Here is a 19819-nt window from a genome sequence, read left to right as displayed (position 1 = left end):
TCAAGTCACTGACTAACTCAGAGTTAGAGAGCTGCAAAGCAGGAAGTTGTATTCTGGCTATTATGTTACACATCCAGTCATTCCAGCCTATACACATTACATTTTTGCCTAACTAACTATATTAGAAACATTTTTTATTTTGCACAGCCTATCTATTTACCCAGTTTATATTTTCACACTGAACTGTTCCTTTAAAGGTGATCCATCCCTTTAATAAGACATTTTAGGCCAATAATTTATTCCATCCAGGCTGTGTCCTAAAGTTACCTTGCAGCTATCATCTATATATTTGGAGGAAGATGCATATGTTGGCTCTGAGTGTCGCAAGCCTCAAAATGAATGTGATCTCTCCAGGCTATTGTTTCTCCCTGTATCTACTCAGGATTTTGGATCCTCCCTACCAAAAAGTTGCAGATATAGGCAGAATATTTTTTGTCAAAGGCTTTGACCTGCAACTCCATTAACCCCTGTATAACTCTTGCACTTAGCAGTAGGAAGGTGATGGTACTCAGTACATGAATCTGATACATATTTGGGACGGGGATTTGACATGTGTCACTTCTCCTCAATGCAATAAATGCGATTGGTTGTGCTATACCTGGTTTATAGATTGCAGAATACTGTCCCTTTAAGCTTTAATACTTCAGCTGGAAGCCCCATTATCACAAGAACCCTGGGCACCTGACCCACAAGCCTACACTCTCTGATGCAGGAAATGAAAACCAAAATATTACTGCAGGGTAAAAAGGTAATCATGACACTTTTTATTGAAGCTCCAGTGGGAAATCAGTTTTGAAGATAAATTAATTTGTCTTGTGAGAGGGTCCAGGGTCCACAAGTTTTTCCATCACGATAAAAAAAATAAATTACCTCCGGTGAAAAAGCATGGATATCAAAAGTGGTAGAACATCTTTTTTTTTCTTTTTTTAGGTACGTTAAGTCAAAGATTGCTCTATATTCTCATAAAAATGTACAAACCAACATTGTTAAAATGGAAATATCTAACAAAACTTTGAAGTCAGTAGTTTCTTCTGAACCAAAGCGTTCCTTCCTTAACTCGTCCTGAGGGAGTAGAATTAGTGTGACTTCAGTGACAATTCCAGTCATGATTCCTTTTCTTCATGTCCTCCTGTTTTTTGGTCTTTTTTGGAGGCGTTTTGCATCCTCTGGGCTGCCATTGTCAGAGCTTGTCTGTCCAATCGCACGGACTCCCTGCAGTTGGCTTGTCAGCTGTAGGATCAGGGGAATCAACTGCAAGGAGAACAAACACAAAAATGAGTACTCCAACAATTACATTTATGTAAGCACTAACATAACGGGTACTTTATTAATTTAAGGGTAAAAGGTAGCTTCTAAATATAAAGGATTAGTTAATGTATTTTCCATTAAACTATACAGCGACATCCAGCAGTTTATTTTCTCTACAGACAATAAAAAGCACACACATAGACACATGAGGTTTTTTTATACAGGCATGGGATGCTTTATCAGTAAACCAGTTATCCAGAAAGCTCCTAATTATGAAGTGGCCGTCTCCCATAGACTCAATTTTCTCCAAATAATCTAAAATTTTAAAATGATTTCCTTTTTCTCTGTAATAATAAACCAGTAGCTTGTACTTGATCCAAACTAAGATATAATTAACATTTGATATTCATGGTAGGACTGGGCACTTAATCATAGGCAATTAATCCTTAATTAATCCTTATTGAAAGCAAAACCGGCCTAAGATCCATCATTCAGAACCCCCCCCCCCCCGAGGCCCCAAGCATTCTGCATAACAGGTCCTGTACCTGTAATTAAAAGTCAGTAACCAAAGATAGAATAAATCAATGTTGATGTTGCAGGCCAAACTGAATCAAATTGAGAAAGTGATCATATACAACATGGACAGCTTCCAATTGTTCTGAGGTCTGAACATTCTGAACTGCAGGAAGTGAATGGGAGCTGTAGCTCCTCTTCATTTCTTCACTTGCCAATGCACAATAACTGGTAGATATGGTGCATCAGCACATGACATTTTTCGACATTTCTTATTGCCAAACCAATCATTATCAATAGTATGAAGCTACAAGTTAGATCTATCACCTAAGCATCAGGGCCGGACTGGCAATCTGTCAGTCCGGGCAAATGCCCGAAGGGCCACTCCGTTTAACAGTGAAATGGGTCGCGTTGTGCCCGTCGGAGCTGCACTTATGGTTATCGAGGACACTGGGCATGGGTAGAGACTAAAGCATGCACTGTGCTGCTCTGCTTCTCCCTTCACACACATGCCGAGCAGCCATGCGTTCCGCCCTCTCTCCTCCTCCTCCTCCTATGATTGGCCATCAATTAGGGAAAGACCAAGGACACCAGGCCCCTTTCATTGTGCAGAAGACATGTTTGGAGGTGCCGGTTAATCAACAATTGAGATGCGAGAGTTCCCTCCCCCGCTTTCTGCTAACAAGAAGCTCCAAGTAGAGGGGAGGGGGTGTGTGTATGTGTGTCTGTGTGTGTGCGTCTGTGTGTGTGTTTCTGTCTGTGTGTGTGTCCGTGTGTGTGTCCGTGTGTGTGTGTCTGTGTGCACACGCACTTGCCCGGGCTGCTTTTTATTCCCAGTCCGGTGTCCGTGTGTGTGTCTCTGTGTGTGTGTGTGTCTGTGTGTGTGTGTCTGTGTGTGTGTGTCTGTGTGCACGCGCACTTGCCCGGGCTGCTTTTTATTCCCAGTCCGGCTCTGCTAAACCTCCATGTACTTTACTGAAATATGGTCATTTTAGTCCCAGACCTAGGAACTGGCACATTAAGTTGATATAACTGCTACTTGGTTGTTTTTGGTTACTTGAATTTGACAAAAACACTTGCCATTTTAATTACTGATATATTTTATAAATGAATTATGGCATATAGTTTATACATACAAATGATGTATACAACTCAACAATTGCTCTCAAGATCAGGCCAGTGCATTCTGGCAAATGTCAGAGTGGCTGCCATAGACCGTCACTATTTATTGGGGTGGTGGGGGCTGTTTGGTTCTTTGTTTACTTGAAATGCCAGGTGCTGTTTTCAACCACAGTCCGCTCAAGATAACATTTAGAAACCCGAATGATCGGAGGAAATGTAACATAATGTGCTTTCAAACATAACAGTTGTGCAGTCACCTTATCATGATTGTAGCCAGCCAGTAACAAGAGGAGAGTCAATGGAAGAGCCAGATACGAGCCCTGGGCAACATCTTGTTCCGGCAGCTTCCTCTGAAAACAAGACACATATCAGTAACAGGATCACCAATCATGTTTTATGGCAAAAGGAATGATGAATCTGGCATTTAATAAACATACACAGCGGCAGAAAAGAATGGAAAAATTTAAAAGTAGACAGATTTTACCTAAAGCCCAAAAACAAAACACTGTTAGAATACATTAAAGGCTTTTTTTATGATAATGAAATTGTTGTTATTTGCATTTATAAGTGGACAATGGGTTAAATAAGAGAGAGGATTTCAGGGTTACCGTAGGGTTGAAGATTAATGTGATGTGCTTGTGGTATCCATGAGTGCCGAAGGAAATCTGAGGCAGCGTGTAGTCATACTGAGATTTAGGCAAAGTGGAGTCCAACTGCACAACGTAATTCTGCAACCAAAACAAACATTAGTATTGAGAAAATTGTTATGTGCTTTCAAATGATGACTTATACTGAACAGCCTGATGGAAGTACGGTAACAGATTTCATTGGGTCCATCTAAAAATGAGCAATAAAATCCGTTGGTATGACGGCCTGCCATATTTAGATTGCTGAACGAAGACCAGTCAAATACATAGGCTGCCACTACTTACAGATAATATGTAGGGATCTCTTACCTCTCCATCTCTTAGCAGTGGTGGGAAGTGGAAAAACAAAGACTGACCCAATGACACCGATTGGATAGGGTTGTCCAGATTTTCACTTTTATAAAGCTTTACCTATGGAAGGCAAGAAATTAGCAATAGCTGTTTATTTTGCCAGATGCAATGTTTCCAGAATCCACTGCTCCCTGTTGGATGCCTCAGATACATTTGCACATTTATAAGACCAGCATGTTTTGGAGGTAACAGGTTAGCTTTTGTATTCTTGTTGTTTGCTTGGAGTGACAGCCACAGCACACTGTATTCCGAGCAATCCCTTTAAACACACAGGGGCTCATTTATCAACACTGGGCAAATTTGCCCATGGGCTGTTACCTATAGCAACCAATCAGTGATTAGCTTTTTAAAGCCAGCTGCAAGAAAAATAATAAATGCAGCAATCTGATTGGTTGCTATAGGTAACAGCCCATGGGCAAATTTGCTTAGTGTTGATAAATGAGCCCCACAGTGTACTGACTCCACTCGTTGAGCCTTGCTCTTCTTCAAGTCAATACATTTACATTTCTTTTTAATATCATATGCATGTGGAAAATGTGCCTTTCAGTCGCCATTCTTCTTTGCTGTGCAATATATCTATCTTATTATTCCAGCGGCAATTGTTCTAGCATTCTCCCTCTAGTCCACTAGGCAAAATAAACAGAAAACATGCACCATTGCGCATTCATTTACGGTAGCATAGTATAACATCCTGCAGCCTCCCAAGGTGAGAAGTACAACGTAGCTCACCAGTAAAGTCGACAGATGTTCAGACGAGGTGATTATATTTCCACTAAGGTCAAACTGGTTAATCTGACGGAAGGCGATAATATTTACATCGTCGATATCTTTGCTGCCAACCTAAAAGATCAAACGGAAACATGTTTACGTGAATGCAATTCTTCTGAATGCAGTGGGAGATTTAGAAGTAATATGTGCAATGCTCCCATGTTTTCCCATCTATCATGCCTAGAGCCTCTTGCCTCAACAACATATTGACTTACAGTGAAAGGCCCAATGAAAGGTACTAACCTCAATTGCCCGGTATGATGGCAAGGCCCTCTCAATGTGATCATTGCCCTCGGATTTCAGTTGGACGTGGTAAACGCAGCCAGGCTGTAAAGAGATAAGCGCAAGGAAGATGAACATTTATGCTAGGATCTCTTCTACCTTTATTTTTTGCAGACAATGACAACTGTGCTGGTGCTCAAGCAGAAATATATTCTGTATACAGATGTATATGGTTACTCACAGTAATGTAAGGGTTCCACATATTTAAAGGAACAGTAACATCAAAGAATTAAAGTGTTTTAAAGTAATAAAAATATAATGCATTGTTGCCCTGCACTGGAAAAACTGCAGTGTTTGCTTCAGAAACACTATTATTGTTTATATAAATAAGCTGCTGTGTAGCAAAAGGCTCAGAAGCTCTGTAGAACATAATGGTGTTATCTGTTATCCACTATTTAACCATTGCCATATAGCCTTTTTTCAATTTCCGCCATTGCTACACAGCAGCTTGTTTATATGAACTATAGTAGAGTTTCTGAAGTAAACACATCAGTTTTACCAGTGCAGGGCAACAGTATGATATTTTTATTTATTTAAAACTAGGGATGCACCGAATCCACTTTTTTGGATTCGCCGAACCCCCGAATCCTTGGCGAAAGATCCGGCTGAATACTGAATCCTAATTTGAATATGCAAATTAGGGGCAGGATGGGGAAACATTTTTTTACTTCCTTGTTTTGTGACAAAAAGTCATGTGATTTACCTCCCTGCCCCTAAATGCAAATTAGGATTCAGATTTGGTTCGTCCTGGCAGAAGGATTCAGCCGAATCCGAATCCTGCTGAAAAAGCCAGAATCCTGGATTTGGTGCATCCCTATTTAAAACACTTTCATTTTTGGTGTTACTGTTCCTTAAAGTTATTATAAATGTACTATAAATAATGTGACCAAAGCTGGGGTTCAAAGCATTGAGCAGAGAAAAAAGGGATCCAGGCTGATAGTATCCCCCCTTTATTCGTTGTGCCTCTAGTTCAGATAGACATCTGCAGTTCTGCACTACTATGCTCCATATACACATCAGCACTGAGATAGCAAGAGCAGCAGCAGCTCATTAGGTGTCATTTGTTATGAAATGGAGTGTACAAAAATACTGCCCTTTTTTGGTGTCAAACGGCTCAGATATGCCAGAGAAACTAAAGGTTCAAAATCAATAGTAGAATTTTAAAACTTTGGTTATTGCTTGTAAGGAAATCTTTGCACAGGCCTAGAGCATTTGGGAACCATACACATCACAACACACACACACACACACACACACACACACACACACACACACACACACACACACACACACACACACACACACACACACAGTGTGCAGCAATAATAAACCCATGTCAAATACAGCGTGAGTGAGCTTTAGATCTAAAGACCAAGAGCAGAAGAGCAGGGTAATTTGGGAGGTTTGAACATGACAACCCCATCATTTGCACTGTATCTCCATCTGGATAAGCACTGAAGGCAATAAGAGTTTTCAGAAATCCCTTCAAGATTTAGCAAAGAAAAATAAGGCCTAATTCAACTTCTCCTATAGCACTGATAACCACAGTAGTATCTGCTGAGCACAAGCACTATACGTATGTTTTGTAACTATAGGTCTCAACGGCAATTTTCAAAATGTGCAGTAACACAATAATTTTCTTTATAATTTGCCACATTATGAGGATGCCACTTTGAGGAATAATCACTGCGACATCCTAAACAATTAAATAGTCTTGTCGCATGTTGGAGAAGAGATCTCACACAGATGACAATCCGTTACAACTGGGGTTGCCCTATAAGAGAGGAGGAGCACAAGCCATTCCAGGTTAGTGGTTACAGTCACTGAGGGGTGTATGTCTTTTGTTGTCCAATAAAAAACTCAATAGGTTTGTTATATGATCAATGCAGATTTGAGCTAAGTTTACATTAAGTATTAAAAGTAGGGATGCACCAAATCCAGGATTCAATTCGGGATTCAGCCAGGATTCGGCCTTTTTCAGCAGGATTCGGATTCGGCCGAATCCTTCTGCCCGGCCGAACCGAACCTGTATCTTAATTTGCATATGCAAATTAGGGGCGGGGAGGGAAATCACGTGACTTTGTCACAAAACAAGGAAGTAAACATTTTTCCCTTCCCACCCCTAATTTGCATATACAAATTAGGGTTCAGGTTCGGTTTTCGGCCGAATCTTTTACGAAGGATTCGGGGGTTCGGTTCAATCCAAAATAGTGGATTTGGTGCATCCCTAATTAAAAGGAAGAACAAAAAATCATAAAACCTGGCAAATTGCTGTTTTAGCTTATGGGGGACGTTCTGGGATCAATTTGGAGTTGTTTGCAGTCTTCCTGAAAATCAAGTTTTTTTTGAGAAATAACTCGAATCGAATTTGATTCGAGTTTGCGGGTCAATCCTATTAACCCGAATTTAATATTTTTTTATTTTTTTAAATTTCGATTGGTCGTTTTTAACTCCGATTTTTACAAACTCCCATGAACTCAAAATTCGACCCTTGATAAATCTGCCCCTAACTATAGAGTTTAGTATGACAATAGCCTTTGATATTATGTCTGTCCAAGAAATCATCCAAGCCATTCTTAAAGGCATTAACAGAATCAGCCATCACAACATCACCCGGCAGTGCATTCCACATTCTCACTGTCCTGACTGTGAAGAACCCCCTACGTTGCTTCAAATGAAAGTTCTTTTCTTCTAGTCTAAAGGGGTGGCCTCTGGTACGGTGATCCACTTAATGGGTAAAAAGGTCCTCTGCTATTTGTCTATAATGTCCTTTAAACATTATTCAATAGGAAATACTGCTTCCTAATTTTGGACCTTTGTAAATAATAGATCTCTACAGAATTGCATCCCATAAAATTAGTGTATATTTCATTTTTCTAAAGCCAACTAAATACAAATGCTATAGGGAATATGAAAGTCGGACTTACACGCAGACCACGCAGTCGGAATTTTCCATCCCCATCCGTTACTGTGTCTTCCCCATAAATGGAGCAATCTTCCTGCCCAGTTGCTTCTACCGATACTCCTTGCTCTGGTTCACCATTAAGAGAGGACACTGTTCCATAGCAGCTGCAGGGACATACGCAATGTAATACATTCAAAGGCAATCCAATACTTGCAAGTGTTTTCATTCCAGACTTTATAAATTAAATGAGAGAAAGAGATGTGTACTAGTTCAGTTATCCAGAATGCTTGGGACCTGGGAAATCATTTCTAATAATTAGAAGTATTTGATTAAAATGGAGTCTATGGTAAATGGCCTCCTTGTAACCAAGAGCTTTCAGCTTTCTACACATTCTGAGTAGACAATACATATATTCTGGTGTAATTGGAAGAAGGCCTATTTCTAAGTCAGTGCCAATTAGATGGATGCTTTCTGTGTATGAAATTGTATCTTGGTACAGCACAGTAACAAAGTACTTCCCCTTACTTATGTTGTTTATTCCAACAAAAGCCTATCAATGGCAGTGAATGTATCCTCACAACAAGGTCTTGTAGCCCATAGCAACCAATTATACATTTGCTAACAAACCGGTACTTGTGTTACTTGTTCATTAATTGCTAAAGATAACTTTGCTTCTTTTGTTGTACTCTGAAAGCCGTATATGTTAACAGACCTGTAAGCAGTCCTGTGACCGATGATTGTAATCTTCAAGTTCTGCCCCTCCTGGGCCTCAATCATTTGGGAAGATGGCTCAAAGCGAAACTCCTTCATCATAGGTTTAAAATAATATTGGCCTGGGCTCTGTGGGAAGAAACATGACTTCAGTTATACAAGTTCATCCTCTGCTTCAGCCATTCATGATAACAAAAAGGCCAAATGGGTTGTAAAGTTGTTGATGGACTTTAACTACCAATGCTCAAGTTGCTTATAACCCGTTTAACCAGACATCATAGTTTAACATCGCCTCTTTTAGGCCATTCCTTTACAGAAAGTGAAGAAAAGGCTGTTCCAAAAAATAGCAGTCTTTGCATTCTTCTACACAAACTCAAACATTCACTGAATAAACTGAAAAATGATTCAAGATTTTGCTTTCCTTTGAATGACTGAACTAATATTTAGTTGTCTAAGCAGTGTTTCTGAGAACTGCTGCACATCTGTGTTGTATTGAGTCCACCAATTCCACAATTATTCTGCATTTCTTGGTTTTGCCTCAGAAACAGCTTTTTTTAATGACACCCCACAAGTTTTTTTTATTGGTTTAAGGTCCGGGGATTGGGCTGGTGACTCCATAACGTCAATCTTGTTGGTGTGGAACCAAGATGTTGCTCATTTACTGGAGTGGTTGGGGTCGTTGTCATGTTGAAACACCCATTTCAAGGGCATTTCTTCTTCTGCATTAAACAACATGGCATCCAATTATTTTGATATATTAAAAGTGATCCACAATCCCTTATATGAGATAAATAGGCCGAACACCATAGTACAAGAAAACAAACCCATATCATGATGCTTGTGCTACCATGCTTGTGCCACTGGCTTCACTCTGTACCCAGTGTTTGGGGGTCATCTGACAAACGGTCTGTGGCCCCTAGACCCAAAAAGAACAATCTTGCTTTCAGCAGTCCACAAAATGTTGCGCCATTTCTCAATGTGTTCTAAGGCAAATTATAACCTCTAGCACGTCTTTTTCAACAATGCGTTTTCTAATTGTAACAGTATCACAGGTAACTTTACACCTTCTTTGATCTTCCTGGAGCTGATCATTGGCTGAGTCTTTGCCATTTTGGCTATTCTTCTATCCATTCAAATGGTAATTTTCTTCCACTTTTTTCAGGTTTTGGTTGCCATTTCAAAGCATTTAAGATCATTTTAGCTGAGCAGTCTATCATTTCCTGCACTTCTTTATATGTCTTTCCCCTCTCCAATCAACTTTTTCATCAAAGTACGCTGTTCTTCTGAACAAAGTCTGGAACAAGCCATTTTACTCTGATTTTCAGAGAGAAATGCACTATAACCAGCATGCACAACATTTGCTTCTTCTTCCTTAAATAAGGACTGTAATTGACACCTGTTTTTCCACAGAATGAATGACATCACTAATTGAACTTCACACTGGTATTATTTTAAATAAGCCCCAATTAATGTTGCAATGACAGAGAATCAGCAGAAAGCATATCAAGACTGTTGGGTCTGTTGTGTTTCTATTACTCCTACTACACCTACTGGTAAATTATTTGCCAAAAACAGGGATTGATCAGGTTAGTAATGTCGGACTGCTATTATTCTGAACACAATTGTATATATCATTAAAACAGCTTTCCTGTCAAAATAATAAGAAAAGATTCCCATTACCAGGTTGGAAAACGTCAACATCCCATTCTCTTGTGTCAAAAGATTTGAACGAAACACTCCTCCACTGAGTGACAAGAGAACTCCACCCAATGGCTGTCCATCTTCTGATTGGATCTGTTGGCAAAGGGGAAATAAGTTAATTATCTAATTGCAGGCTATCGTCTGACATGCAGAAAAAAGCAGGTGGAATAATTGAATCACAGTACCTCAAATGTAACTCCTGCAAGGGCAAAAGCATTGAAATCTCCCACAGTGCCCTCTAGAGCAGTCATAACAAAGCCTTCTTTCTGAGCAGAGATAGTGTATTCCAGGTCACTGTGTAGAGGCCCCACACTGTACAGGAAAGTGGAATGAAAGTGAAAAATGAATGTACATTAAAAGTTACCTATAGGTCATGTTGATCGTTTTTATGCGGAGAGGTCTGTTTCTTTAAATAATTTTTAGTTTTTTCCAACCTGACTGTCCCATCTCAGCCTGTCAGTAAAAGTTTCTAATGCTAGCAAACTCCTGCTGCACAAATATGGCAGCCTCCTCATAGACGAGCACGGGATGTCAGATGGGTAATGTAAAAGCTTTGAGCAAATACTTTATGGCAAAATTATAAGTAGCAAACAAAGCCAATACTATGATATATGTAAAAATGGTTTAATTTCTAGTGTCAGTATCTTTTTAAGAAAAATACACTTACAGCGCCTTCAAGAGTTTATATCTACACCATCGTTCAGCAACTGCACCAACCTGTAGGATCCTTTATCATCAGTAAAGACGGTTATGAGAGGTGACGCTGCTCCCTTTTCACTGATCACGATTTCTACGCCTTCTAACTCTGGGTGTATTTGCCCTTCCAGAAACAAGCCAGCTTTGCCTTGAATTTCTATCATTTTCCCAGGGCAGTTTTCTGTAAAGAACACATCACCCGACGTGAGACAGGAACAAATGTGCGCTTTAGAAAAACAATTTGTTATTTTTTTTTATATGAAATACAAGGATTGGTCTACCCAAAGACCTGGCCAATAGCTGCCTCAAAAGGAGGAACCTTAGTGCAGAGGTGGGGTATTCTTTTTATTTAGTCCCTTCTCAGTTCCTGCTTATACATGTTCTGTACAATTTGATGAGAACAAACATAAAATGAGTAATGGATTACAAACATCATCCCCTGCTAATTAAATCTGCAGGAGAAGGGCAAGTGCTCAATATCCCCCTCAATGCACACAGTGGTATGACTAATGCACACCTGTCAACTAACAGGAACTGACAGTTACCCCCACGAATGAGGTTGATTTTGAGAACATTTGCACCCTACCCAGGGAACAAATAACCTTGTTTACATTACCCTTAGGCTAGCGGCACACAGGTTATTTTTGACTGCCGCTGCCTTCAGGGACAGAACAGCAACAGTCAAAAAGCCCCTGTCTATCACTGCTTCCAATCTTATTTATTGGCAAGCACCCTGCAGCATTTTCACACACTATTTACCACTGCAATTACCATTGTAGTCTATGCAAGAGTATTTTAAACGGCTTGCCACAAGCTAAAAATGGCACAGACAGCAAAATCCATATGCTTAAAGGGGTTGTTCACTTTTAATTTGTATGATAGTATGATGTAGAGAGTGATATTCAGAGACAATTTGCAATTGGCCTATATATTTTTTTTTTATTACTTGTAGTTTTAAAGTAAATTTTTTATTCAGCAATCCGGTTGCTAGGGTCCAATTTACCCTATCAACCATGCATTGATATGAATAAGAGGCTGGAGTATGAATAGGAGATAATAAAAAAAAGGATGAGTACTAAAAGGTAGCAATAACTATACATTTGTAGCCATATAGGGCAATTGTTTTTAGATGGGGTCAGTGACCCCATTTGAAAGCTGAAATGAGTCATAAGAAGGTAAATCTTTTGAAAAGCATTTAAAAAAGAAAAAAATCAAGGCCAGTTGAAAAGTTGATTAGAATTAGCTATTCTATAACATACTAAAATGAATCACCCCCTTTAAGATCCACCTGGCTTTACTGGGTGGATGAAAGAATTGTTGGGTGGATGAAAGAATTGTCCTGGGAGCCAAACACACATGGGCCAATAGGCTGTTGACAAGGCAGAATTTATGGCTCAGTGTATGCCCGGCTTTATACTTAGAAGCAGCACCGGATTTCTTTCCATGGCACCCAGAGGCCTCCCCCAGCTGATGCCCCTCCCCCGATCTCGTGCATGCGCATCCTTTGATTTAGAATGGGACAGGACACTCAGGAGATCTCCTGTGCCTGGACCAACATGCCCTGTGCAAACCTAAGGTGAGGCTGGGCAGCATGTCACCCCTTAAAGGAGATACAACTCCTTTACCAAAAAACCCTACCCCCTCCCTCCCAGCCTAGCTGTCCCCCCCCCCCCAGAAAAATGGCCCAAACTTTTTACTTACCCCTCGGTGCAGAGTCACAGCATCAGAGTTCACGGCAGCCATCTTCTGGGTCTTCGGTAAGCTAAGACGGAGACTGGCGAAGAGGTGCATGCGCAGTTGGAGCAATTCAATGGTTTGCGACAACTCTACATGCACCGAAATGGATGGAAGTTGCCGAAGCGCCGGAAGAAGACACGAAGACCCGGAAAATGGCGACCGTGAACCCCGCTGGACAGAATATGCACCGAAGGGTAAGTAAAGACTAAGGGGCAGCTAGGCTGGGGGGGAGGAGTTTTTTGGTAAAGGGTTTGTTTCTCATTTAAAATGTGCTGCCCTAGGCCCGGACCTTTGTGGCCTGCTTAGAAGCCCCGTTTTTTTCATAGCATCGTGTTTAGATGTTTGACTAACAGATAAAAGATCTCCAAGCACCCATTGATGGTAACAAAGCCCCACCGCATTTATTGGGGCTCATGCAACTTCAGATAATACATATTGATGAATTGTCTTCAAATGCGCCAAAAGTTTTTTTTTTCTTGCTTAGAAATAATAGTATCCTGAAAGGAACCCGTGTTTGGAATGAGATACCACGGGAAAGTGAATTGTGCAGGTTTTGGCTTCTATCACTGTAATATATATGCAAATACATGGCCCTTCTGGTGACAGCTGTCTCTATGTGTCTTCAACATTTTTAAAACAAAATGAAAGGTCGTTAATGCGATGGACGGTGAAATCTTGGCACATTACTTAACAACACACCAAATTCAAAGGTTGCTAGGCAACAAACAGTCTATATTGAAGGTTAAAATCAGGTTAATAAAAAAAGAGGCAGGAAAGAAACCAGCAACGGCTAAAGAAAGATAAATGTGTTAATTAGTGTGAAAACGCCATGTGCGATCTCAGATGTCATGTCACTTTTAACCAGGCTAATTGATGCCACCCACTGCAAACATAGCCGTGAATAACTGACAGAGGCTTCATCAGACTGGGCCTTTCATCCTACAGATCCTAGCAACAGAAATAAATCCCAGAAACATTTTATATACAGAAACAAATACAGGAAGGCCTTGCATGGACAAATACATGGATTTACAAACTAAAAAGTAAAAACTTTCACAGCAAAATACAATGGCCGGGGCATTTGTAGCCCCACTATAGGGATCAAATAACTATGGAGGATAGAAACTATTACATGCTGTCTGAGCCAGCCTTGTTTATTTAGAACTTTTAGGTCGTTTTTAGCACAAAATGCCTTAGTTCCCTTTAATTTGATGATATGGGATTCAGCTCTTATACGTTTTAGTTTGAACTATGTATATGCTCAGTAAACCCCTGGATGCTAAAAGTAAAATGTTTGAGTAAATGCAAGTCCCCCTACTTCCAAATGTCCGCTGATCCACGGTGGCATGATAGTTCATGTAGTTAGCACTGCTGCATTGTAGCTCAGTTATCACCATAGCACATCTGTAAGGAGTTACTTTTGGTTACCATTGGTTCTGTGTTCCTGTGGGTTTGCTCCCACACTCCAAAAATATCCAGGCAGATTAAACACATCCAAGCGCATACCCCCTATAAATCTGAATTCTTATTCAGTAATAAAATAGACCATGCCCCCTGTTCCACCTCAAACATATCCATGCACACCACACATACTCCCAATCATTGGGAGGTAGGCCTTAGGTGGGCATACAGCGCGATATTATCATCCGGAAAAAAAATTCTTGCAATATTCGGTGCGTGTTTGGTGGGAGACGAGCCAACTGATATCAGCAGAAGGCTTGGATATCGGGCAGTTTGTCGATAGGGTGCCTTTGAAGGCACCTGGACATCGCCCGTTGTTAGTGCTGAATCGTCAGATACAGGTAGAATTCTATTGTTTCTACCTGTATATTGAGCTCTACACGTGTGTGTTGAAACAAACAATCTTCTTGGAAAGATCTTTTCCGGGAAAGATGGTAATTGTCACGTTTATGGCCACCTTTAGGGCAAGGGCACATTGGGAGATTCGGGGACTAATCGCCTCTTCTTCTGGACGACAATCTCCCCGATCTGCCTTCCCGTCCACTATAATGAGAAATCACCAGCAGGATGGCACTCGCAGCACTTCGTTTTCCGAGGTTTCCTTGTGAGGCAACTTCGGAAAACGAAACACTGCGATTGCCATCCCACTGGCGATTTCTCATTATAACCGGCAGGAAGGGTGGGGAAGGCAGATCGGGGAGATTGTCGCCTAGAAGAAGACTAAATCTCCCCATGAGCCCTTACCCTTATGGTATTTTGTGAATTTGACACATTAGATTGTAAGCTCCACTGGGGCAGGTGCTGATAAGAATGATGATAAACAATCCCTGTAAAATGTTATTAATCGGCAATTAATGATAATTAGGGTATTTTAACCCTTGTAAAGCCAATTGCACAAAAAATATTGAAGGAGAAGGAAATCCAAAATCACTCTCTAATGATTAGTGATTACTAACCTAATACCACAGGAGGGTGCTCCTGTTAGCAGAAAACTGCCCCGCCCAGGGTTTTCTGCTAACAGGAGCACCACTGATTGACCCCCCCCCAGCCCCCAATTGTGTCCCTTCTGTCTCCTTTAAAACATATATTTAAAATATAGGAATTCGGAAGGCTTTAGGGATAATGGACATAGCAGGCGAGCTTAACCCTGCAAGTGCCAACTTCACATACATTAAATGCCAGGTGATCTATTTATAAAATGTTTTGTTTGCTTTTATTTCATTTGGTAGAAGTTTTAGTTTGCCAAGCAAAATTAGGCTTTGTAAATCAACCTGAATCTTGTGTACCTCCACAACTTTGGCTTATTTTTAAACAAACTGCAAATCTATGCTAATTTAAGCATTTGTACGAAATTTCTGAAAATCTCAAAAAAGTCTAAAAGTATGCATTTTACAGCATCTTATTAGCCACATAATCTTCAGACAAAACATCATAAAAAATAAACGCCAAAGATTATCTGAGCAGATTGATAACCAATAAACATAGATTTATCAAACTATGCAGCACGGAGTGACCTCAAAATGGATATGGCTACCACTTTAGCTCCACCAAACACAACGCCTTTGTTTTATGTGTTGTAAAAGCCCTGAACAGTATGTGAGCCCAGAAAAACCTATAGTTTTAAAATCAACTTTTAATCAAAAAAAAATATGCATTACTTAAAGTGGACATTTACCTCCACTGACAACAGCCTCCACAGAAGATGGATAGAAGAGAAGTTCTTTTGATGATGGAGTCACTGTAATCTTCTCACCCGATCTACATAAAGAAAGTGAGCTAATTAAACCGATATACTTGGTAATGGAGAATAACAAAACATGTAAAAAAAATCTACACAAACTGAATTTGAACAAAACTTTACTTTATACTATTTTATATATACAGGTATGGGAACTGTTATTCAGAATGTTTGGGACCTCTGTTTTTCCAGATTTCCATAATTTAGATCTTCATACCTTAAGTCTACTAGAAAATTATTTAAACATTAAATAACAATAATTTTTTTTTGCCTCTAAAAATTGAGATGTAGCTGCCATTTTAGGCCATACTGCATGCATGACTTCATATTGATCTAGTGTATAGACCTAAGAATTTGTAACACAGAATAAAGGTGGCCGCACACAGGGAGATCCTCTCGTTTGACCATCGCCAAACGAGTATAGAACAGAGTATAAGACACAAGCATCCAAAAAAGCAGTCAGTGATCAGACCTCACTATATAGTCTGTGCCTCACCTTGCCCAGTAGGAGAACTCATATGAAAATGGACCTTCCAGTTTATCTACTATCTCCTGAACAGGAGCTTGTGAATCAGCATCTTCTGAACCAGCTTTCTCTCTTTCCAGTCTCCGTGATTCAATTTCTGCCATCTGTTGTTCCCTACGTGTCTCTTCTACAGACTTCAATGGCCCTAAAGCAAGCGCTGGTTCGCTGTCTATTGAGGATCTGAACAAGAGAAAAAGAAGTGATTTTTTTTGTATATCAAAGCTATTCCGTGCTGTAGGCTCTGTTTCACCTGTACCAACTTCACAAACACTGTATACTTTTAACCCACATCTTTTCGCAAAAAGTGGTAAGGTCCTCCTTTTCCGAATGTTTGTGTCAGTGAATCAGTGAATAATGGCAAGTGTGCTCCTAAGTAAGCACTTCATTAAATATTGCATATAGCCCCAAAGGACCCCACTAATAACCCTTCTCCAAGCAGAGAATGTGCCATTAACAACCACCCTTTTTAAACAAATCTGCCCACTATAAATAAAAAGAGTAAGAGTTTTTCTGCCACTGTCACATAAGCCGGCTGTGGTTCAGAAAGCAAAGACACATTTGCTTTTTTATCCAGTAACATACGACATGCATCACAGGCAGTGTCACTATTAGCAATATAAAATGGGTGAAACTGTGTTTATACTCACTTAATGGTGACAGTGACATCCATTAGCTTATCAGATGTTATTGCCCCAAGGACATGATGTCTTACTGCAGTCAGCGTTAGAATGCTGGGAGAGGAACTGGTAAAATAAAAAAAAAATAGAACTCCATTACTTGCTGAATTTAATAGAAGAACATGAATTTAAAGGATCACCAAAAACATTTAGTGGACATACATAACATTGAGCTTAATACATAGTTTCAATTGTTTATTAATGGAGAAGGTAAAACAGAGTTAACCCCACCCTTCATTATACAGTACACTTCACCTCTCCTAATCTTCAACTAAATAGGCAGTACTGCATGGAGGACATTAAAGGAATTGTTCAGTATAAAAATAAAAACTGGGTAAATGGATAGACGGTGCAAAATAAAAAAATGATTTCAATATAGTTAGCCAAAATGTATAAAGGCTCGAGTGACTGGTTGTCTAACATAATAGTCAGAACACTACTTCCTGGTTTGCAGCTCTCTTGGCTTCCACTGATTGGTTACCAGGCAGTAACCAATCAGTGACTTGACGGGGGGGGGGGCACATGGGTCATAACGGTTTGCTTTTGAATCGGACCTGGATGCTAAGGATCAATTGCAAAACCACTGAACAGTTATGCCCCACGTGGCACCCCCTCAAAGTCTCTGACTAACTCAGAGTTAGAGAGCTGAAAAGCAGGAAGTAGTGTTCTGGCTATTATATTAGACATCCAGTCACTCCAGCCTCTATAGATTTACATTTTTGTCTAACTAACAATATTAGAAACTTTTTTTTATTTTGCACAAGCTACAGTATCTATTTATCCAGTATCTATTTATCCAGTTTTTATTTTCACACTGAACTGTTCCTTTAAAGAAGCCAAATTGCTTGCCTTCCTTCCGTATTTTTATTTTTTGTAATAGCATAGTCTCAGCAGAGCTATTCTCAATAAGCTTTAAAGGGGACCTGTCATCCTAAGTGTGCCACCCATTGGGCTTATATAGCTCTTACATATACTATTGATAGCCCAATCTTATATTTTCTGTTTCGTTTACTTCATTCAGAGCCATGTAGTTTTAACTATGCTAGCTTTCACCCAACCTATCTCATGGATTCAAGCGAGTCATGTGATCACAGTGTGGGCAGCCGTTACTTCCCTTCAGAGTGGCAGCCATTTTCTACCTTGTTCAGCCTAGGGTGTGAAGGTATTCTGTTTTTAACTCAAATTTAACAATTTTTTGCATCAATAAAGGTCAAGGCATTAAAGCTCATTTAAAGGCTGTGTTCTTGTGATAAAGCTACTACTAAATGTAAATTCAATCTCTACCATGACTTACTGGAGGCAGAATACTAGAATAGAATACTAGTAGAATACTACTAATTTGCAAACAACTTTTGTTATACAGCTTTTTATGTGTAGGTGAAAGGACATAACATTTTATTTTGACCCCTAGTGGTGCACTTTAATTAAGGTTTATTGCCAATTTTTTCCTAAAGCCAACAGTTTAATACACAGAGAGTAAGTATCAATAAAGAATATTGTTTCATAAAGATATAGTTTCATAACTTACTTAATAACATATCAACTCTAATTGTAAATATGTTATATGCCACCTTCAAAAGAAGAACTAAACCCGACCCAATAAGAAAATACCCATCCTACTATTCTAGGTAGTCCCCCATTCCTGCTTCCCCCCCCCACATAGTTCGTTACCCCTGCCCCTAAGAGTTTCCTCCCATATTGGTGCAGATTAAAGGGGAAGGAAACCTAGTTGGCGCAAAAACCCTCCCCCCCTCCCGTGTGTTGCCCACCCTCCCTCCTCCCCCCTGGCCTACCCATCCCGCTGGGCAAATGCCCCTAACTTGTTACTTACCCTTCTGCGCAGGTCCAGTCCAGGGAGTTCACAGACGACATCTTATTCCACGCGATCTTCTTCCTGCTTTGAACGGCGTTTTGGAGCATGCGCAGTAGGATCATTTCGCCGGTACGGATCTACTGCGCATGCACCAAAAGTCGTGACTTTTGGCGCATGTGCAGTAGATCGTACCGGCGAAATGATCCTACTGCGCATGCGCCGTTCAAAGCAGGAAGAAGATCGCGTGGAAGAAGATGTCGTCTGTGAACTCCCTGGACTGGACCTGCGCAGAAGGGTAAGTAACAAGTTAGGGGCATTTGCCCAGCAGGACGGGTAGGCCAGGGGGGAGGAGAGAGGGTGGGCAACACACGGGAGGGGGGAGGGTTTTTGCGCCAACTAGGTTTCCTTCCCCTTTAAGCTCAGTATAGCTCATCTGTGCCACCTTCTAGATCTTCTCCTTCTGTAAGTGAGCGTTGTATTGGCGCATGCACAGTCTTCCAGTTCTTAGCAACTGTCCATGTGCCAAAAGTGCTGGAAATTGCCAAAGGGAAGAGAGTTCCCGAAGAAGACTGGAGATCCAGAAGTTGGTGCCCATGCGCTGCGCTTATTCTACACCAATACATGAGCAAACTCTTCAGGGGTAACTAACTATGCAGAGGGGAAGCAGGGAGGGGGGAATACTTAGGGTAGTAGGTAGGGGCTATTCTATTGGTGGGTTATTTCTCCTTTAATTATAATTAATTTTTCTTCTTGCTACTCACCATTTACATTTTTGTTTCACAGAAAGCAAATGTCTTATCATTGCAATGAATAAATGGGGGGCTGATAAGGGGTATGCGGACAGAGGGATGAAACTGCCACATGGTATGCTTTAACATTAACTTGTTGTGATATGCTGAGGCCTTTAATGCACTAAAGAAGAC

General features: G+C 40.3%; 1 protein-coding gene across 1 annotated transcript in view; it reads right to left on the bottom strand.

Annotated features, from left to right (window-relative positions):
• Positions 1–741: 741 nt before the first annotated feature.
• Positions 742–19819, bottom strand: part of nomo3.S (NODAL modulator 3 S homeolog) — a 41480-nt gene continuing 22402 nt past the window's right edge. The window contains exons 18-31 of the mRNA XM_041577975.1: positions 17054–17149; positions 16377–16586; positions 15818–15900; positions 10966–11125; positions 10434–10560; positions 10228–10341; positions 8549–8676; positions 7859–8000; positions 4893–4976; positions 4611–4721; positions 3840–3941; positions 3492–3611; positions 3141–3233; positions 742–1251 (exon numbers count right to left, since the gene is read on the bottom strand). Of these exons, the coding sequence (XP_041433909.1) occupies positions 1120–1251; positions 3141–3233; positions 3492–3611; positions 3840–3941; positions 4611–4721; positions 4893–4976; positions 7859–8000; positions 8549–8676; positions 10228–10341; positions 10434–10560; positions 10966–11125; positions 15818–15900; positions 16377–16586; positions 17054–17149 (1702 nt within the window). The 3' untranslated portion in view covers positions 742–1119. The remainder of the gene's footprint in view (positions 1252–3140; positions 3234–3491; positions 3612–3839; positions 3942–4610; positions 4722–4892; positions 4977–7858; positions 8001–8548; positions 8677–10227; positions 10342–10433; positions 10561–10965; positions 11126–15817; positions 15901–16376; positions 16587–17053; positions 17150–19819) is intronic.

Source organism: Xenopus laevis, chromosome 9_10S (genome assembly GCF_017654675.1).
Source record: "Xenopus laevis strain J_2021 chromosome 9_10S, Xenopus_laevis_v10.1, whole genome shotgun sequence".
Lineage (NCBI taxonomy): Eukaryota > Metazoa > Chordata > Amphibia > Anura > Pipidae > Xenopus > Xenopus laevis.
The sequence above is the reverse complement of the archived record's forward strand: the minus strand, read 5'-3'. Positions and strand labels throughout refer to the sequence as shown.